The 23,548-nt window shown below is 35.4% G+C and overlaps 1 protein-coding gene across 1 annotated transcript; it reads left to right on the forward strand.

The window, feature by feature from the left end:
- The first annotated feature begins 128 nt into the window (after window positions 1-128).
- Window positions 129-14,473, forward strand: LOC102804902 (ATP-binding cassette sub-family C member 8-like). Its single transcript, XM_006811332.3, has 24 exons — window positions 129-255; window positions 558-598; window positions 1,079-1,369; window positions 1,708-1,851; window positions 2,460-2,538; window positions 2,798-2,903; window positions 3,036-3,134; window positions 3,407-3,572; window positions 3,828-3,965; window positions 4,082-4,304; window positions 4,778-4,986; window positions 6,564-6,803; window positions 7,645-7,802; window positions 8,618-8,710; window positions 9,950-10,052; window positions 10,635-10,748; window positions 11,740-11,851; window positions 11,988-12,118; window positions 12,337-12,415; window positions 12,510-12,618; window positions 12,829-12,932; window positions 13,038-13,171; window positions 13,410-13,472; window positions 14,173-14,473. Exons 1-24 carry the CDS (start codon window positions 225-227, stop codon window positions 14,302-14,304), a joined length of 3,099 nt encoding a protein of 1,032 aa, XP_006811395.3. The 5' UTR covers window positions 129-224; the 3' UTR covers window positions 14,305-14,473.
- The last annotated feature ends 9,075 nt before the right edge of the window (window positions 14,474-23,548 follow it).

Genomic DNA, 23,548 nt, shown 5'->3' on the forward strand with positions numbered 1-23,548 from the left:
ACTACCCCTCAGATCATTGATGATATTTTTTCATGCCCCGTTATTGTATTGGACAATTACTTTAAATTAAGCTCAGTTATGTTATCTTTCAGTCAATAAGTGATGTTCGTTTAAAGAAGTCAAATGAACTCATACAGGGTGTTAAACTATTAAAATTGTATGGCTGGGAAGATTTATTCACATCTTCCGTGGAGAAAGTTCGTTCTCGTGAAGTGAGTGAAATAATGAAGGCAGGTGTATATATGATTGCAACATGTAAGTACCTCATTTGAATTTTTATACCAACCAGACCTATAAGATTAATATGTCATGTGTATAGTTCAAACTAAAATTTAAATATCGAAAAATTTCATATATATGGAAAGTTCAACCCAGGAGGCATTGATACATATTATCTGATGTAGACGAATGATTATTGTTGCCACAAGTGAAGAATGATTTTACCATACTTGTATAACACCTTGCATCGTGCTTTTACTTATGAAAAGGCTTTGTCATGCTTGCTGACGATATTAACTTTGATATTATATCATTGTGATATCCAATTTCTTCTTCAGCATTTATAGCCCAAGCCGTACCAGTAGTTATTACATTTATTGTAAGTATATTTATAACACTCTTGGACTATTGTTCTGGCCTTTATTTGTGTTTCGTATTGATAGATATGAAAAACCTCTACTCTCTCCATTCGAGATGGTTATACAAATGTAAACATATGAAAAAATAGTCGTCACGTGATATGCACAATAATGTAGCGCTTGACTGACAGTAATGTGGCAAAGCAGTGTGCCTGTTTATTCCATTGTCCGTAATCGGACCTCATAAATGTGCCGTTTCATGTGCAAGAGCCAGATTGATGGTCAGTACATTGAAAACATCAATTGACCTTTGGCCCCGCCAGCACGTTGTAATATTTACAAGAAACCAACCGTGAGTGTCTCCTTGGCTACAGCATGGCTACTTGTGTGATAAACAATGCTTAATATTGAAATATGTTAAAAAATATAATGGATTGGTGAATATAGACAAAGCGACATATTTTCAGTAGCATTGTATTATTGTATTCCTTTCTTAATAGTCATTTGCTGTGTATGCTTCAACGAATCCTACTCCATTGACACCAGTGATAGTTTTCTCTTCGTTGGCTCTTTTCAACCAACTTATTCAGCCAATGGGAACAGTGTCAATAGTTATTGGGTTTTTTGCAAATTCATTGGCAAGTGTCGAAAGACTGCGAGTCTTTTTTGCTGCAACTGAGATTAAAGACTTTGACTGTGGGCGTCCATTATTGTCAAAAGGATTCGATTTCAATTCTGGTGGTGATGATGCTGAAACTTTACTTGACGATCCTGTTATTGATGATATAGAGGTATTTATGGATTTTGTCTGGTTTTTCAGTGTTACTGTTACGTATACATTGACCTCCCTTTCGAACATGAACATGTTTCCGGTAATAATGTTATTCCTGATTTTTTCACCAACAATTAATTAATTTATTATGTTTTATGTATGTAATTAAAATGAAGAAGTTTAAATATGATAGTCACTATAGAAATATAGATGTATACAATTAATACATGTGCACTGTTACAGTAGATAACATAGATCATTCATTAATTATGTTTCAAACCTGAAAATTGTCAGTAAATAATCAGTGCATCTACATATGGGTGAATTTTCATATGTTCTTTTACTCTGCGTTTTCAGATCACTGGGAATGATCAAGATTGTCTTATTACAAACTCTAGTCTCTTATATGACAATGGCGCTAGTTATGGTACATTTAATACTGAATCAACAGTCAATCAAGGAACAACTGCGGTCCCGCTACCAGACAGTATAGCGTTGCAGGTTTGTAAATACAATGCCGTAGTAGTAAATCTATGTGTAGTTGAATAATAGTCTGGCTTACCTGCTGGTCAAACATCATTCGTGTTGTTTGTTTATGACTTTGGTTGGATTTAATCATGTTACTTGATAATTTACCACAAGGAGGTGCTCTTAAATATGTTTACAGCTTTCCATATGTTAGCAAGATGTAACTCAATTATAGAAGAATATTTTTGCAGTGTACGTCTTTAACTATTTGAAGCTGTATATTTGTAAACTCATATCCTGGCGTATGTATATGCCTTGCAATTAATTTACGCTATTATAAGATTTGGTTGTATGCAAGATTATGTCTAATAACGGTTTGGTTTGTTGAATGTATTGTAGACAATGTTATGATGTTAATTAGAAGTAATGGCTTGCCAACAAAAAGCCAATTGACCTGTTTGCGTACAATCCATACAATTGTTGGTATAATTATCTTGATTTTCATAAATGTGCAGTAGATTATATAGGTCAGTACAATAGTTAAAAATAGTTACTCTTTTATATATTTTGAGACCACGTTTTTATACAAAACTATGTTTATTATGGTTTTGATTGATGCATAACATAACACTTTATTGCAGGTTAACAAAGGACATTTTGCGTGGGATGTGGATGACGCAATAGTGTCGTTATGCAATATAGATTTGATGATTCCCAAAGGTGAACAAATTTTTAAAACAATACCGAGGCAAACTATTTCTATAATTAAGATGACAATGTTAGTATAACAGTATTACTATATTTGTTGGGTGGCATATTCACGCGTGTAATATCGATTGATTAGCTTGTTGATTTCGATATTTGTATGAAATAATATATGTGTGTAAAACGGAGCATTTCCTATATTTTGAATAGTATCATAATTTCAATATAGACGTGGGCCTGTATTCTCTCTTAACCGAACATAATCATCTTTCAGGTTCACTAACGATGGTTATTGGATTAGTAGGTAGCGGAAAATCATCTGTCTTATCAGCTATATTAGGAGAAATGACACTGATATCTGGTACAGTGCAGTTCAACAAGTAAGGCAGATATCATGACTTGAGTGTATGTAATGTAATCAAAAACATACATATAACCCTGAATTAAGAGTTACTCAATATGACTGTCGATGAAAACAATATTCTGACCTAGTGAAACATTAATCTCTACAGTTTATGGAATCGCATATCGTACTGTCCACAGACGGCGTGGCTACATAACGCAACAATAAGAGAGAATATTGTTTTCGGATCAGCATTTGATTACAAGAGGTAAGAAAATGTGTATACAGTACATTATATAATTGATTTATATTTTCTTACCCATTACATTTGTTTCCGCTTAAATGTGATTGAATGTTATTTGTTTTAAAACAAAACACTATTAATAAAACAACCTTGTTGAATAATTCGCTAAGCGACAGTCTTTTCATACAAATGAAATCAATGACTGTATAAAGGTAGAGGTGATGTACAACTCCTGTATTTAAATACATGTATATCATGTAATGAAGATGTTTAAATAATTTATACTTTTTTCTAAGGTATCATTCAGTTCTAGATGTGTGTGCTCTGACACCGGATTTGAATTTGTATGCTGGAGGGGACATGACAGAAATTGGCGAAAAGGGTATTAATCTAAGCGGAGGACAAAAACAACGAATTAGTGTTGCTAGAGCTATTTATAGTAAAACAGACATCATTGTTATGGTATGTATGAGTAATGTAGGCAATACAGAAACTACTCAGTTGCTGTCTGTGGCATAAGAGGTGTGGTTTGCACATATCCATTGAATCACTATAGATTCACGTTAATTAAGCTATTTTGAAGCGAACTTTAGGGTTGGTTAGTGTAGCGTAGTGAGGTGCACGTCTGCTTACTTTGACTACAATGCGCTTTTCTCTGGTCGAATGTTTTATGTGTTGCATGTTTATATTTACATTACTGTTACATTTGTTTTCCAGGACGATCCTTTATCTGCACTTGATGTACATGTTGGTAAACATCTTATGGAACAAGCTATCACCGGTTTTGTATCGAATGAGAACAGAACAGTTATACTAGTTACACATGCACTGCAATACCTACACCATGCAGATCAAGTAAATATATTCTCGTTTTCGGCATGATGTATTCTGATATACATATAACATTAATGACCCAACTACAGAATGTACCATATACTACTATGTCAGTATATTTAACACAATTATTGCAGGTAATTATAATGGAAAATGGAAAGATTGATAAGCAGGGCAATTTAGAAGAAATAGAAGAAGGCAGTGATTTGTGCAGAGAATGGACGGGAAAGATCAAGCTAATTAGTGATTCAGAAACGGAAGGTTTATCAGAGGAAGAAATGTTACATACAGATCAAAGACTATTACTGGATGAAGATACGGAGATGCCAGAAAAGTGTATGGAAAAAAATCAACATAGAGGTAGCCTATTATGTTTCTTGAGCTTAAAAGACTAGTATTTGTTTCAAACTAATGGAAGCAGCCTTATCCACTTCGATGGTCCTTCGAATGCTACCCAAGTGTCTAAATAAAACATTTTCTGACGTGCCACCGCTGTAACTGTAATAGCGAGTGTTGTATTCTTCACCTTAGTCTTATCATTGTTGATCATAAGATTTATATTGCTACTTTATATATTATGTCTTGTCATATTTATGCCGAAACATCCCACAACATGTATTTGAAAATTACCATCATCAGATATACAGAAGACAGTTTGCACTTGTTATTCATTGCATTACTGCAACAGTAACTGACGTACTTCACCAATTTCTGTCATTTTTGTGACGTGTAAATAATAATATTATTAATGAAAAATTTGCAAGTAACCATTAATATAACTTCAAAAAAGTATGTAATTTCTTCACCTTACATTATTTATACCCATATCTTAGGTGCAGCTGCATCGTTAATTGAGGAAGAAGATCGAGAACGAGGTTCTGTTTCATCACGAGTTTATCTTGCATATGGACGAGCGATTGGTTTGCGATTAGTGACTATCATTATGATAGTATATGCACTACAATGTACTGCTCTGATTATGACAAATTTCTGGCTCTCTGAATGGTCCGATGCTGGTGTGGATACAATGAATCAAACCAAGGTAATACAAGTCTTCATTATTCTGAAAGAAGCAAGACACATTATATTGCCCCTCTGTGTGTTACTGTTAAACAGGGTTTGAATGCACTGAGATGGTCTTGAACTATGCACCATGCTATTATCTCATTCCGATGAATCGGATTACTGAAAGATCGATTTCAACGCACTTGTTTTAGTTTTGTCTAAACGGCATGCATCCGACATCAATTCCGAGACATCTATGGACGTAATTTGTTCAAACATCGTATATGCATTTTACAGCTGTTGTGTAAATTTCGTACAACAGCACCACACATTGTATTTTGATTAAAAATGAGCAGACTTCATTAAAACTTTGCGTGAACGTCACAAACGTTTTTGGGATTTTATTAAAAATAACTGTCGGTTTTAGTCGCATGTGTCTTTCACCAGTACATTTTTGTTAGCTCCGCTGTCGACTTTGTCGAGCGGAGCTTATCATGTGAGTGATTGTCCGTCGTCGTCCGTGTCAATGTTTTACTTTTTCAACTTATTCTTGAAAACTACAAGCCCGAATGCTTTGATACTTGTTGTATATGTACCTTGGGTAGACCTCTCTCAGATTTGTTCATTTCATGATGATATCTTCAATTCTCTAATTTTGGTGAAATTTTTGTCATTTTTGGTAAAAAATGATATTTTCAACTTCTTGTTAAAACCGCAAGTCCAATTGCCAAGTCAAATTACAATTTTATTAATTTCTCTGGTGTGCATGGAAATGTGATGCTGTTTACTACATCACCTATCAGAAAATCCGTGGAAATATAAAATTTCATTTATTACTCGTTAGACTTCCCTTCACCGCCCTTGATTGGGGAACCGCCTTTGAATCCCTTTTCATCGGCGCTCTCCTCTTCCACTCCCACTCCCGGCGTGGAGACCATGTCTTCTGGCAAGTTCCCCAAGCGCCTTCTGGACGGGGGCGCTCTGTGCTCTCCGCCAAAGTTCCCACACCTCCCTCAGGGAGGGTATGAGCAGGCCTTGTTGCCCCTGCTTTACCAAGCCGCGCTGAGTGCCCCTACTTGTTCCTCTGCGACTGGAGGGCTCCAGTGTTGGTATCCCTGTGCAGGGTGGTACGCAGCTACCACACCCTTAGCAGGGGGATGAGCGTTTTGTCGTCTCCCAACCCTTCCTTGTCGGGATAAGCACAGACCTACCGGGGCACATCTGCCCCTTAACAATATGCAGTTAAGGATGCAGCTTGTGCAGGATGCAGTACTGAGTCAGTGCGCCTATCCTACTCCAGCGGGGGACGAGTTTGATCGCCTGTGGAGAAAGCCTTGTGCACGTGATCGGCTCTTTTGGGGACGGTCAGCTGATGTGGTGAAAGGCTTGGTGGTTGATAAGGATCAACATATTCAATTGAAGCAATCAACCTTGTTGGCCAAGTTCGTGGACTCTCCCGGCTGTTGTGCATACATTGTCATTGATTTAGCTATATATATAACAGTGACACCTAATTTTAACAAATATACAAGCTTTGCCACGTATAACAATTATGATAACTACAAGCAACACTCGACCCAAGTTTTTACTGTTATGTGGTTTCACTCATTCCAGGAAGAGATAGAAGAGCAAACGCAATATTATCTTAACATCTATGCTGCCCTTTCTTTCACGTACGTCGGATTTGTGCTGTTGGCCATCAGCTGTCAAATTATATTTTCAATACTTGCAGCAAAGCATTTGCACAAAGCTTTGCTATGGAACATCTTTCATGCACCAATGAGATTTTTTGATACTACGCCAACTGGTCGAATACTTAATCGGTTCTCTAGTGATACACAAATGATTGATCAGGTAAGCATGGATTGTTTCTTGTCAATATTAGTATAACGTAAAAGAAAAACAAAGGTTTGGTCCACAACTACAAAAAAACTAGACTATAATCAGATGAAATGCAACATTTGATAGATTTGTCTGATACAATATCTATCTCCATATCAACCCTCAAATCGATAATTTAGACATTTTAGTTATGATTTGAACGTGTTTGGAGATCCCGTAAACTAATTATTCTTCAAGTCATATTTCGAACATACATTTAATGAATACTGTATCTGTGATTGACATATGAATACATGTGTGTACACTTTGATGGCCTATAGTTATTTTTCTTTTTGTGTTCTTCCGAGTTTTATCACATGTATCATGCAATAGTAGTAAGCTACGTAATATGTTTCCATATTACACCCCTGAGTGGAAAATCTTATTGGTCCATGCACGTGATTGAAATTCTGACGTCACCATCTGGTCAATCTAAAAAAGTCACAAACATGGCTCATTCAATTACAAATAATTTGTGTGAAATTAAAATTATGTACCGACATTTTTAATGCTTTAATTTAATGTTTTCGTTTTAAATCACATTTACTGTTTAGGTCACATTTAAATAAAACTATTGCTAGCATTTCTCTATAACTGTAAATACGTTAATGGGTTCAACAAATAATATCGTATTTATTAAACAACTCGTGTACTGATTTTCATATATTTCGAGTCTTTGACATTTAACACTCGTTTTAATAAATATGTTATTATACAGCCACTAATTGGATATCATTTATCTACTTCAGTATAAATGTGTAGCTAATATACAAAAAATTGTAATCGCATTTTAATGCCATTGTGTTACTTTCAGAAATTATGGATGACATTTAATGGCCTGTTTCAATACAGCCTCCAGTGTATATCCGCTATCATTGTCAATATTGTGGTGAGCCCAATCTTCTTGGTTGGCATAGCACCATTAGTTGTTTTGTATTATATGATATTACGATATTTTGTGTCAACTTCCAGGTAAGATATTATTATATATTGTCATTATTATTGTTGTTGTTGTTGAATATATATATCTGTTCTATTTTTATAGAAGAACCTTCCCAAAGATTTGGTGTCACAGTTTGCCCCCAATTCAAATTGAAATATTGCCAGCAATAATTGATAAATCTTGTTCATACCATTTATTCCCCGATATCATATTCAATCGTTTCCAGGATCTACAACAGTAATAAATAAAGAAAAATGTTGATGCCATGTTTTTAGAAGACATCGCCATATCAAATTTGTATTGGGACCATACCATTTCAAGCTGCAGGATGCCTAAACAATGACCCAACAACCAATCAACACATCTTCCACCCACCACAAAAAAACAAAACAAAGAAAGCAGCAAATATCCGGCAAAACAACGAGACAACCAGTCATTGCCAACATGAAATCCTCCGCCCCTCATAATACACCCTACAGCATTAATGGTTCTTATACTCATTTGAAAGTATGTAAAACAAGCTTAGCCAAAAGATGCATGCGGGTTATCAAATTTTTGACCTACCATACATTCTAATTATTGTTGAATGAGGGCGCCATTTATTAATTAAAAACTTCTATTCATCAAGTGTACTTCTTTCCTTTATATGAATAATCATTATTCTTAAATTTACTAGGCTATCTAGTAGGTATCGTATATTTAAGTAGTTTGACTAACCATAATAAAAACAATATGATTGTGGTGGCACTGTCAGACAAGTTTCAACTGTTACTATATGGTTCTTTACATTTATATACGCTATTTTTTGAGTTGATATTCATCTGACGTCATTACTTTCTTTTAGGGAACTTCAGCGTCTTGATAACATAACAAGATCCCCAATATATCAACACTTTTCTGAAACTCTATCTGGTTTGTCAACGATACGCGCATACAGGTATTTTTTATCAAATATTACGATAGACAAGAGAGAATAGAACATATGAAATATTCTTTGTTTGACAAATTTTAAACTATATCCATATTGGAATACATTTTGGGGAATGGTTTATCCTTTTTTGTGCGAAACACTTTTGTATACACAGGTGTATCATAAAAGGAGTGTTGAAACTTCCATTTGTTTTTGATTGGTTAAATTCTTAATTGGTTCAGCATTAATAATACGTTGTTAATAACCATTAAAGAATATCAGAGCTTGATAACTGTAGCTATCGCAAATAGCTTGGCCTTTATTTTGTCATAGACTTCTGTGCTTAAGGTTAATAAACCAAGACGTTTCAAGAACGCATTACAGCAAGTAAACATGAATCTACCACATTTCAACGATAATCAATATGAAAGTGTTTCTTTCTTTAGAAGTTCCAGGCGTGGCTCGAATAAGAATATTCGAAATACGCCGATCATTTTCCATGCAGAAAGTATCTTAGTACTTGACACGTTTTTGTGACCGTTTCTTTATGATTTGTTGTGACAGTCTTCCGAACAGAAGAGTTTTTGTTCAGCAAAGGACATTGATGAGTCAGCTCGGGCATAAATGATGCTAGCTTGTTTTCCCCATCGAATGTGGAAATTAAATACCACTACAGAGAGTTGACACGAGACGCTGGAGTTGGTTGGAAATAAAATGAACTGTCGATCATGCACATTTTGTGTATAGCCATCGGTAGTCCCCAATCTCAAATGTTTAACAGGCAGAGATACTTCGTAGTTGTTTTTAGTGAAATATGTTTGTGAACTATGCTTTCGTTCAGCTTGTTAGGTGGAATCTCCGACGGCTTACGATGGTCGGCATCCGTACCCTTGTAAACTGTGTATGCTATTCAACTTCTAAATTGTCTCTCTTGACACTTTCCATGGTACTTTCGCCATTATTTTCACCAATCAATAATGATTCTAGTTGGTCGTTCTGTATATTTCCCATCCACTAAATAATATCGTCCGCCATTTTTGAAGTACAGACGATAATTACAAATTAGGTGCTTTGTAAAACAGACAGTAGTTACAGGAAAACGACGCGTTTACCAAATATGGTTAACGGGTCCGGACAATAGTGTAGGTGTATAGTAAAAGGGAAAATCACACAAAGTTTCATGTCGAGAACTCTATTTTTATCAAATTTGGAACAAATTGACTTTGCATGTATATTAGATATATTAGCTGGATTTTCTTTTCTCAGATGTGAGGAACGATTTCGACGAGTTTTGGCGAGTGTTTTACACCGACATAATGTCGTTCAACTTTTCCTCCACCTTAGTAATAGGTGGGTAGGAGTACGATTGGTAAGTTCAAAAGAAAAATATGCACATTTCATTGTTTTACAACGTATAAAAATAATATGAGGTGTATTACGAGGATACCTCAAAGTATGCATCACAAAGGTAGTACAACTGGAGTATCGACCGACACGCAGCGGAGGTCGATGCAACGGCGTACTGTCTGAGTGCATATTTTGAGGTATTCTTGTAATAACATTATTATACATCTTTTCCTTCCAAGGATACATCATGGGAATGCCGAAAACAATTTAGAAAAAGTTTAGAACAGAATCAGCGAACTTCTTTGTGTGGTGTCCGGGCAAACTCTGGTGGCAGTCATGTATATTTTTATTATTAGAGGGCGCTTACACGAGTAATCATTCCTAATTTTGGAATTCGCATTTCCTCATATGGTAGGATAAAAATACCCCGTAAATACCTCAAAATTACGGCATGCTGTAACTTGGCGTTACGGTGACAGATGTATAATAATAAGTGATAACCATCTTTATGTATATAATGATACTGATGATAGTTATGTTCTTGCCTTTTTTTTGTATTTCTTAAATTTAATTGACTTGTTTGTATCACAATTTAATTTCATAGGAGCTAGTGGGTTCTTTGTTCATATTGGTATCCGGTTTGGGTAGTCTTCTCAGCTGTGTATTTTTAAATCTTCAACCTAGTTTGGTTGGACTAGCATTGACACAAGCACTTTTAGTAAGTATATTAGTATATATTAATGTAAGTATATTAATGTCTGAATATTCAATGATGGTTGAATATAATTCAAGTCATTACCTGATATAGTACATGACTTAGTACATGACATTGAAGATATCTAACTAATGGATACAGTATCACAACTTTTTTTGACCGGTAAAAACGGGAAAACGTATATATAGTTTCTGAATATCCCAACCATCTACTAGTGGGTATTCAGACCTGGGCATTCCCCAATTGTCCACGTATTTGCTAAAACGTAGTATTTTTTATTGGAACCAAAACTGCTGAATCTTCCGATTTGTTTTGACTTTGACCCAACATTTTGTGTATGAATGTCTGTTTTTGAGGGAAACTACTATATATTAAGACAAAAATGTTGAATTTTGTGTAGAACCAGGTTCTTTACAATTTGTGCCTGACAAGACAACCAATACAAATAGCTTTGCAAAAGTGCACAGATATTGCAATACTTGCGGATTATTATGAACACCCTTATTGCATTCCTTGTGGGGAAGGGGGGTTGTTGGTGATTGTGCACTTTTGGATGACACAATCAGCAAAATTCAGTTTTATATTTGCCCGTCCCTCACAAGAAACCATTCAACCTGACTTTGAATCAACATCTTATCACTATGATACTTTCCCATGACAACATTTTGTACACACCTTGGTGGAACATTACATATGCTTAATCCGACAAATCAAGTATATATCAGTGTATGTTGTCGTTGCTATGGGATAAAACGTAATCACACACACAGCACTCCACAACTCTCACTCTTGCAACATTTTAAAATACACGTTTTTTACATCAAAATTAAATTATAATTTATATATGTTTCACATAAAGTAACCAACGAATACAATCGCATTCCTCAGTTCTTTGGGACAGATCTGTCATCGTTTCAATGCTCAAACTAATCTTAAATGGTTCAGTTTTATAATGAGTTTTTGGTATGGTTTATATCTTCCTTTATCCCACCAGGTTTCAGGGTGTTTGTTTTGGACAGTGCGTTTCACAGCAGACTGTGAAATGCAAATGAGTGCAGTAGAAAGAGTTGAACACTACACTGAAATCGAAACAGAGCAATACCAGGGTACGTAATATTGTAACAAAATTCTTCAATTTCATTGATTGACTTGCTTCTGTAACCTTTGAATGCTGTCTTTATGCAATTGTTATTAAAGTTAAGAAAGAAAAAGTAATTATTATGATATTTGTTGATTATACAGGTGTTTATAACCCTCCAGGCGACTGGCCTGATCGAGGTGACATCCAATTTGAGAATGTATCTGTACGATATGCAGATGATTTAGAAGCGGTATTATATAACATCAATATTCACTTTAAATCTGGTCAAAAAGTATGTATATATAACGATATAGTAATGTGAGGCCTGTGTGTGTAAATCACATGTTTGTATTGTTCTGTTACTCGCCACAGCTACAAATGAGTAATTGGAATGAAATACAAGTAATCTCTCATTACATTTGCATTAACATTTAAAATGCTACTCTTTTCTGACTCATTACTACTTCTTAAATAGCACATACTAATACTTATTCTAATTATTTAACACAGATAGGCATATGCGGTCGAACAGGAAGTGGCAAATCGTCCTTGGCACTAACATTATTGAGAATGATCGACATGTACCAAGGTGAGAAGCGATTGTTATCAAAACACTTACAATGCTTAACATTTAATAGTAAATAATAATAACGAAATCCCTGTATTTCGTTTCCTTCCATCAGGACGAATTATCATCGATGGTGTGGATATATCCAGTGTACCTTTGTTAACTCTGCGTAGTAGATTAACAATTATTCCACAAGATCCAACTCTGTTTGAAGGAACAATACGGCAAGACAATCAATTATATGTACATACAAAGTGTTTAGAATTCATCACTGCTGATTCCCACAAAGAATGTATTTGTATTTTACATGTGGCCAGTATAATATAAAATGAATACTTTTTTTTATATTGCTCGCGCAGATACATGTATTACTTCAAATCGAGAGACAATATATGCTTCAGTTCTTAGCGCTTTAGTGTTTTCTTTTTCCACAGGTTTAATCTTGATCCAGACTACCTGAAAAGTGACGAGGAACTATGGGAAGCGCTGGAAATAGCACAATTGAAAATCAGTGTATCAGAACTGGACATGCAGTTGGGTATGTTAGTCAAGCAAGTACAATCATTCCGTTCATGTTATTGTCTTGTTATTATGGTCAAAACAAATCGATTCTTATATATTCACATATTTATATTCACTGAAGATGCACAAGTGTCAGACGGAGGGGAGAACTTTAGTGTTGGGCAGCGACAGCTATTCTGTCTGGCAAGAGCTTTCCTCAGAAATTCAAGAATTATTATTATGGATGAAGTAACAGCATCAATTGATTTAAAAACCGTGAGTAATGTCATCATTAATATATAGCCTGCAATCTACATTTACTTGGCCAATAATATTTCTATGGCGTTAGTCCAGTAATGAGTTTGAGTTTCGAGTGTGAATATTTTTGACCACTAAATGAAGGGAATAAACTTGAATATCCCCGTAAATATTTTGTCACAGAACTATTCTGTATCTAAGTTATATTATTATTGTTTTTTATGTTAACTAATACATTTTCATGTTTATTCTATAGGATGAAACGTTACAGTACGTTATTACCAATGCTTTTGCTGATAGCACTGTTTTAACCATTGCCGTAAGCTACATTTTTGTTGATTAATTGGTAAACTGTTTTGATTGAAAATATATGTAATAAATAAAATATAATATGTAATAAATAAACAAAAACATGCGATTGATTCACATTTAATATGCTTCTTTCAACCAAGAAATATACATAAATTTTAGTTCTATGCAAGTACCAGTGGTTTTTGGTTGTGTTAAGCGTTTATGCAGCTAAATGACTATGTTTAAACCATGAAATGAAAGTGTAATGCAAGCCATGAGTTAACATAAAATGTAACTAGTAACTTTAATTTTCATTTATTTTGGCGGAGAAAGGTCGATAAAAACTATAAAAACAAGGCAATTAATTATACAATATTCTTGTATATTGAGCAGTACATGTGATTGTTGTTTTTCCAACTATGCTTGATCAAAAAAAAAACATTGGTTTCGTTTGAAGATTGTTTTCGCGCATGACTGTCCATGCTTACCCTCTGATAAATCCCTGGACATCAAATAGGCGGCTGGCATCCAATTTGTTGTCAAAAACTCGGTTTTAAGAGTCATATGTCTGTCACGTTATGCACAAATTTGTGTATTTATTTAAATTATTCATAGGGCATGCATTGTTAGACTTCTATTAGATTCGACACACACAAAGACCAACATTGGATGCTGATTCATTATAGTGAACATTATTATTCAAACTAGATTTTCTTTCATTTGCTCAGCATCGTATATCCACTATACGAAATTCCGACTATATAATGGTACTCAGTAATGGTGAAGTGGTGGAATATGATACTCCAGAAAATCTACTCAAGAAAGACGATGGAATATTTGCATCTCTGGTAAAAGGATAACGAATGTGTGGTCTCTACACATAACTACATATCCCGGTTCAGAATATCAATGAATATTTGGTATGGAACCAATTAAGAGCTTTGTTTCAGTTTATTATCAACAACAACTTATAAATCGATTACCTTTTTTGAACAAACAAAGTATGTGAATAAAAGCGAGTTTGGCGTATATTTCAGGTGTGATATCATTTGTTCTCTAAATTACATGAATATTGACTAGAACTAATGATTGGTTCACTTTGTAATTGTCATGACACTCAGCCCATTTTCTAAGACCCTTTTAAAAATACATATATGTTAGTTTGAGCTTGACAATGCGATTTTCTTAACATTAACGCTAACACTATTCATCGATGATGTCACATATGTAAAATATGAGCAAATGTAGCCATATTCTCATCAAGCTCATGTTCATCCTACAGTTCTGCTTGGCTTATATTTATTATAATGTAGGTGGGTAATATCGCAATAAAGTGTACACAATCACAAAATATATTACGCTACATTGTACTGCAGTTTGTAATATTCGCATTGTTAGTCCCCGTTCGGACGAAGTCCGAAAACGGGGACTTATAGTTCGGTCTCCGTCCGTCCGTGCGTCTGTGCGTCCGTTCGTCTGTGCGTCCGTCCGGAGTCATATCTCAGAATCCCTTGGACCGATTCCGTTCATTCTTTGGATGTGTCTAGTACTTTATGTGGGACATATGCACATGCAGTGGTTTAGCGATTCAATTCAAAATGGCCGACTGGCAGCCATCTTGTTTTTTGAAAATGTTGTATTTTGGACATGCTTTGTCAGTTTTCATTCAAACTTGGTACATAAGATCATACATGTTAGGATACCTGTCCCCGACCGTCCGTGAATTCCTGAGTCTGTCCATCCGTCCGTGTGACCGTTCGTTTGTGCGTCAGTCTGTCCAGAGTCATATTTCAGAATCCTGTGGACCGATTCCGTTCATTCTTCGCATGTGCCTAGTACCTTATGTTCGACATATGCACATGCAGTGGTTTAGCGATTCGATTCAAAATGGTCGACTGGCAGCCATCTTGGTTTTTTTAAATGTTGTATTTTGGACGTGCTCTGTCAGTTTTCATTCAAATTTGGCACATACATGTACTTTATACATGTTAGGATGCATGTCCATGACAATTTGTTTCAAAATCTGGTCAACGAAGCCATCTGACTTTTTGTCCTTACTACTATATTTCCACAATTTATGTACCATTTTCATTCGTATTTGACACATACATAATACATATCAGTGTGTTTCATAATCAGATCAAAGATGGCCGAATAACGGCTGTTTTTATTTTTGGCCATATTACTACTACACGGAACACATGTTTTGATGTAAATGAACAATCTGTTGTATACGCCACTTGGAAATCAAGTTTCAAGGACACGCTCGGGACAACCCCTCCGCTTTAATATGACGAGCACAAAGAGAACTTTCAAAAATTTAACAGGGACTGTGTCATTTTCAATGACTTGTTATGTTTATTTCATACGATTACAAAAAACGTTTCATTACAATACGTATTCAGAAAAAGATGATGATGTCTTGAGTGGACGAGGTAACATTATTAATTAGTACAAGTATAACGATTTGTTCATGTTCTAGTTATTGCATTGTTATTGACACTGATAAGCCATCTGAAATAAACTCAACAAGGTACGATGAACATATAACAGTAACAATATACAAAGTACATTCACTCTCCCAGGTCAATGTGTACATTATTATACAAAATTCAATGTACTACATAACCAGAAATGATCAGTTTCTGCAGCATTCACAACAACTGATGTACACAGAATCAAAGTTAGGACCAAAATGTGATATGAGGTTTTTGTAAATGTCTTTTGATCATATCTTTCCCTAGGGTAGCTACAATCGGATATCTTTACATACACTCTTTTACACACATTCCATACATAATATAGCACTACAATTAACAATTTTATATAGATGTATACATATTGTGACTGAGGTCTCTATATTATACTATGCTATGTGTCAGCATCTATTATTATATATTTTGGTCATATTACCTCAAACCCTGCAAATGGAAGTGTGCATAGAATCATGGGAAGAAACTGTGTGTATTGTGATAACTGTGATAAAGGTGATTGGCAGGTCATACTTGTTTTCAATTCTGGAAGAACATTTGGAATCTATCAGGTGTGCTTGTGATTTACATAACAAAAGGTGTTTACAACTTTGGAAGGGGAATTGGAATTTACCCTAACCCTACCCTCCCCTCCAGCACTCCCCATTTAATTGTACATGCCCCTCCTAAGGACATCTATAGTTATCTAGAGGGGGCATATATAAATGAATTGGGTAACTGGGAGTGAGTGTTGAGTTAGGGATGGGGATTGGGTGGGGGACAAAAGGAACTCTTGCCAAATGCACTACATAACATGGTAATTGAACCACATAATAATAATAATTTCATTTATTACACCATAATGAAAGTTAACAAATCATTTTAGGCTGTTATGTAATAAATTTTAGAAAACGGTAACAAAATAGAAGTTAAAGAAAATTAAGATAAATGCAGTTTAAAATGGCAAATTAGCCTGAGATAGTGTGGTGATATACAATTATGTATGATAAGTACATGTCTATGTGTCATGTTTCTTGAAACAAAGTTTTAAGTATTTAGTCACATGCCTGATTTATTTATGTTCTTTTGTATTAATAACAGTTTTGAATTTCTTTATATTGTTTTCTGATTGAAAAGTGGGGAGTACATTTGTGAATTCTGTATAAAGTATTTCTCTTTCAGTATTATAAAAATCACACCCTGTTACAAAATGTATTTCATCTTCAATTTCTGATGAAGTGCATTTTTTACAGATTCTTATTTCTGCTGGTATTGTTGGCCTTTTATGTCTGTCAACTTCAATTTGAAGTTTATGGCAGCTCAATCTCTATTATGTAATAAATGCAGATAGTGTGACGTACTGATATCATTTTTAAGGAGGCTGTATGTTCTGAGCTTAGAATCTGTTTTATTAATATCGCTAATCCATGAATCTGTGTAGTGGTTCTTAGTTTTCTCTAAGAATGACTTTTTTGATATGGTAATAGGGTTTATATTGTAAATGTCCCTAATTTTGTATATGCCTTCAATCCATGAGTCTTTATAACAACGTTGTTCAAGTTCCCTAACTGCATGGTATGTGTAACTGATAGGACCATTGTTCCTAATACTTTGGTAATATTTAACAGATTGTAGCTGTATATTTGAGATTAATGGTAATCTCCCGAGTTCAAGTCTACAACCAATTGTGCTTGTTCTATTGTTAACATTTAGAATGTGTCTACAGTTTCAGTTTTGTCCCACTTGTCTGGTTTAATTGTTATTCCCCAAATTTCAGTATTGGCAGTTGGACTGTTTCAAATAGTTTTGTCTTAAGCTTAATGTTGTTTGTATTGTTCTTGTAAATGTTTGATAGTATATATTCTGTTTTCCTTGTTTTATCCGGGAGTTTGTCCACGGTGTTGATTAAGGAACCATTTGAGCTAAAAGTTGAACCCAGGTACGTGAATTTGTCAGTTTTGTCCATAGTAGTGTCGCCATATCTGAATGATGATACATCTGTTTTGTGGCGGTTTTTTGAGAATATTAGAATTTTTGATTTCATCGTGTTCACTTCCAGTCCCCATTTATTGGTGTAGTTATAAAGGTTGTCAAGTGATGACTGCAGACCAGTCTTCGATGTTGAGGTGAGTACAATGTCGTCGGCAAATAGTAAGCTTGATATTGGTTGGTTGTCAAGTTCCGGCTCATCAACTGCAGTGACATTTAACAATTCGACCAAGTCATTGATAAAAATGCTAAAAAATGTTGGACTAAGTGGGCATCCTTGCTTTACTCCATTATCAGTCTTGGAGGTTGGTGTAATTTTGTCTTTCAGTTTTACATGGAAAATAATGTTGCTGTACATGCTTTTGATTATCTTGTATATGTGGCCATTAATGTTGTTCCTTTGTAATTTGTATAGCTGACCAGTTCTCTACATTGTATCAAAGCATTTTTTCAGATCGATGAAGCAACAATACAGGTTTTTATTCTTTGATTGGTATTTTTTTACCATGGTGTGTAGTGTTAGAATATGGTCTACAGTACGGTGCTTTTTCTAAATCTGTGTCACTGAGAATGTTCTAGAACCTTACTGTGTCTGGGTGGAGTATTCTAGATTTTTTTTTAGAAAATGGTTGAATAGGTAATAGAACACTGTAGGAGGCAATAGAAGGTAATGGAACATTCTAGAAATTTATAGTAAATTCCAGACTCATTATGTATGCTGACAGTGGGGGTATATATAGGGGAGTTGTTCAGCACTGAGTTCAGATCGGAGATCTCGTTGAATTGTATTGGAGTTTAAGTATATACTATCTAGTTATTGGAGTAGTGGAGTTTTACCGCGTTATTGTACTTGATGTTTGCAGAGTATAATAATACCAGTACCAGTTGAAACCTCATTTGTTGGCTCCGTGTTCGCATGTTATCATTGCCGCCAGGGGAGTCTGATTAATTTTGGGTTAAAATCTGTTCATATTAATTCTCTAATTAGTATAATAATTAATATTTTTTTGGTTCTAATCACATTTCAATGAAACTTGGTACATTGTGCAGACCTTAATTGTCTTACACTTAAATCTGTTCATATTAGTTACCTTATTTGCATAATTAGTTTTCAGCTATTCCATCAATATCTCAAGTATAAGTAATTTTGAATTAATTTGTAATGTGTCTCCAAAACTCTCAGCACACGGGAGTTCTTTCTAAGCTTTCTTTGATTATCAAGTCTTCTCCAAATGTATTTTTCTGGGTGTCCATGTTATGTTACTTTTTGGTTAGTGTATCACATGTGTACATACCAGGTGTTGGTATATAGTTGTCCTCATCGTCTTCTATAGTGTCCACTAAGTTGGCTGTTTGGGCATTGAAATCTCCTTGTAGCATGACATAACCTTTTTGTTTGTAGGTGTTGATTTCTGATTGTAATATACTATAGGGATCTGTATTTTTCTTTTCATAATATGATGAGTTGGATGGTGGAATGTAGACTGTACACAGGTAAATATCCTTTTCCAATTTTAAAAAGTCTTTACACAATCTGCATCACAGAGTAAAGTCGCTTGTTTGTTGTTGAATACGGGGTGAGAATACCGCCAAAATTAGCTTAGTGTCATTATTTGAACATTGTTTAGTTGTTTGGTCTTTATTTGGAAACTTGTTTGGTTATTATTTGGTCATTATTCGGTTATTTAGTATTTATTTAAACATTATTTTGCGTTTATTTCATTATTGTCTTATCGTATTGCTACTGTTTCATTGTTTCAACTTTATTTCTCAATTATTTCATTATTGTGTAATTGCTACAATATTATTTTGTCATTGTGTTATAATTGTGTCGTTATTTAGACATTATCTTGACATTCAATTGTCATAAGATTCGGTTATTTTCACGTCCAAATGTCTTGATATTCGGTTCGCTTAACTTGCGATTACCTCAACATTCGGTTCGCTTGACTTGCGATTACCTCAACATTCGATTACCTGACCTACATTAGCTGACCCTGCTATGCATGTAATATTCAATCCATAGTCCCGGGCCGCCTCCGCTAAAGCATTGCTCATGATGGCAATGCGACCTTTGTAAAAGTTTGCGGGAATTTCTAAATAATGGTCGTTTCACCAACATCCAGGGAACTGACTGAGGTCGTCAGAGGCTGTCGTGACGCAATATCATATCCCGCAAACTTGGTTAGAGAATATTACTTCTCCAAATGCGATGACTGAAGTGAGGGGGAATTATTACACAGTTGATCGTGACACGACTGACACGGTCAATGACCGGCCTTTCAGCGGACTTGGTAGTGCCATCACGGTTCTTTTTTTTAGTAAAAGTTGAACCATGTATCATTCTGATTCTCATTCCCCGGCCTCTCTTATCTCAGGCGTGATTTTTTACGTTCACTCCATTATTGTCAAGATGCCGGTATATTTGTACGGCTGATTTGTAGCGGGCCATTCATTTCATGGCGCTTCGAAATCGGATGTCTTCGTTGGTAACAACTGCATTGGCAATGAATTTGTGGGTTTCATTGCCAATAGCAATCACGTCAGTGTCACGAGAGTTTTTCGCCAGCCATGCCTCGCATCTGCAGTAATCATAATTATGCTGTCTTCGAGGTTTTCGTAAATGTCGACTTCCGCTCGCAAAGCAGTTTCACAGTTTTAATTTTGTTTTGATTCGATTACTGTGAATATCTCCTCCGTCAAATTCCCCATATATTACTGGCCAAAGTAGCCTATTCCGACGATTCACAAAACCCAATTCTGTAGTTGACTAGAAATTTGCTTTTGGTAGATGGGGAGATGAATTCCATCGAAATGCAAGCCCCCGTTTCCACCGGGTTTTCATAAGTTGCGCCATGGACTAAATAAACAGTTGCAGTTGTAACTGTGAAATTTCGCTTGCTGCACAAGGTTCTCGATAGATGAAACTGTGGTTATAAACATTTGCTGCTCAGTATCACCACACAATGTATTTACGTAATTTCCAGAAATATCAGTATGTGTGGGCGGGGTTCATTCGTTTTATGGATCTTTATATATAACCTTATACGGTTTATAGAATAATGTATGTTTGTGTTTATTCATAGCACATTTATTGACAGTATACACTGCTTAAAATCATCATTTCATAACATTTCATAATCATTTCATGTTATCTCCGTATTTAATGTCATGCATGTAATCATATGGTAACTACAAGTAAGCACACCGAGTATTAGTTTGGCCAATATTTGTTCGAAAATCAGAGTAAACACCATATTTCTATTGGGTCAATGAGAACACCTCCGTCCTAAATTTTTTTTTACTCGACGGGATCTATGGCAACGTTGTACGTTTTTGGCACTCGTTTTAGTTCACATCTGTATTTCAGATGGGGCGGCACGAAATTATACATTTTATACCTTGCCCTAAAGGCTGTTTTGCCCACCCTGCCACATTTTTCATGTAAGTACCCTACCCACTAAGTTTCCCTGTCCTTCCATTTTTTTAATAAATCTGCCCTGCCCACTGGGGGGGGGGGGGGGTATTGATATTTTCCGCCCTCTACCCTCTACAAAAAATCGAAAAAAATCCCCTGCCCTCAACAAAAATCCCTTGGACCAGCTTTTCCGATAAACAGTTCCATTGGCTGCACCTGATTGTAACACAGTCCTGCATGATTGTAATACATTGCTAATGCCGGGGCCAGTTCCAACAAGCTGCCTCGTCATCAGAAACGAATTGTTAATTTCACTTTTCACAGCTTAGACAACAGGGACCCCACTGTACGCGGTAGGGGGGCGTGATCGGCTGGTATCTAGTTTATTAGAAATAGACAAGGAATAAAGGGGGGGGATAAAGGTTCCAGTCAGCTCATATTTTTAAACTGGAAAAACAGGCGAAAAGAATGAAAAATAAAATCAATAAAAAAATACCAGCTTAAAGAATATTAGTTGCTCTTTCAAATTTCGCGAGTTCACGACACGGGTCTTGTGATTGGTTCTTGGCACATTCTGGTCATCATCTAATGATCAAGCCGGATCATCTCTCGCGAATTTCGCTAGGAGCGCGTCGTGTCAACAACAAGTTTTGCGGCATTTGATATTTCGTCACGACAGGCTCGGACGACCTCAGCCAGTTCCCTGGATGTTGATGAAACGGCCATCATTAGAAATTTACAAATGCTACATTGCCATCATGAGCAATGCTTTATCGGAGGCGGTCCGGGACTATGGATTGAATACTACATGTATAGCGGGGTCAGCTAATGTAGGTCAGGTAATCGAATGTTGAGGTAATCGCAAGTTAAGCGAACCGAGTGTCAAGACATTTGGACGTGAAAATAACCGAATCTTATGACAATTGAACGTCAAGATAATGTCTAAATAACAACACAATTGTAACATAATTAAACAATGACAAAATAATATTGTAGCAATTACACAATAATGAAATAATTGAGAAATAAAGTTGAAATAATGAAACAATAGCAATACGATAACACAATAATGAAATAAACGCAAAATAATGTTTAAATAAATACCAAATAACCGAATAATGACCAAATAATAACCAAACAAGTTTCAAAATAGAAACCAAACAACTAAACAATGTTCAAATAATGGCACAAAGCTAATTTTGGCGGTATTCTCACCCCATAGTTGAATAGTTACACGAAGTTTGATTGATTGTTGAATGAAGATGGTAATGCCGCCTGAGTTGCGCCATGCTTTGTTTGGCTTTTCCCTAATCTTATGGAAAGCGAAATATCCTTCTGGAGTTGGTATAAGGTTGATGGAATTATTATCTAGCCAGGTTTCCGTGAAGCCATAAATGTGGTATTCTTGGATTGTTGTTTGTAAATTCAGCAATTGTTTTGTCTTGTTGTCTTGGGCTGATGTATTAGGTATATAGTTGTAACGTAGTCCTTGTGAGTTTAATTGACCAATATGTAATAGTCGGTGTTTAATTCTTGTATTTGTTGTACTGCCGATAATTATTGCTTCGAGTCTGATTGCAGTGATTGCAGTTGAGTTTCAATGAATTTCACTCTGGAGATTAGATTATCATTACCAGTTTTTCTCCAAACTTGTTGGGAGTTGTAATGTTTTCCAGGTGTTGCAGCAATAGCTGAGTAACTGGCATCTGTTCTGTCAGTTGAAATGATGTATGATGGTTTATACATGTAGATATTTCTTTCTGGACGGGCTTCAAGGTTAAAATGCTTCATGATGGCTGATTTGATGTTGTTAATAAGGATGACTGAACCCTCTGCTTTACTTACATGGATGCCATCTTTACTTAGATGAGACTGACTCACTGTGAATCTGGTGGTCTTGTTGCACATCCTTCCAATTGCTTTGTTGACTGCTTCATAAGATTCCATTGTTTTCCTATTCCAAGTACTTCTTATAGTAACATCACATAGAAATAGTTTGGTATTTGGTAGTTTCTGTTGTACAGTAGATATCAAATATTTGTAATTATCAATGATTTTGTCCATGCTGCTTCCATTATCTATGTCATTACCACCAATATTAATAGTGAGACTATTTATGGAGAGTGGAATATCATTTTCAAGAACAGCATGTCTCATTGAATCAATGGTTGCTCCTCGATAGATTAATACCATCTGATTTTTTGCTAATCTGGCATTACTGATGTT

The sequence above is a fragment of the Saccoglossus kowalevskii genome, chromosome 6 (genome assembly GCF_978046115.1).
Source record: "Saccoglossus kowalevskii chromosome 6, keSacKowa6.1, whole genome shotgun sequence".
Lineage (NCBI taxonomy): Eukaryota > Metazoa > Hemichordata > Enteropneusta > Harrimaniidae > Saccoglossus > Saccoglossus kowalevskii.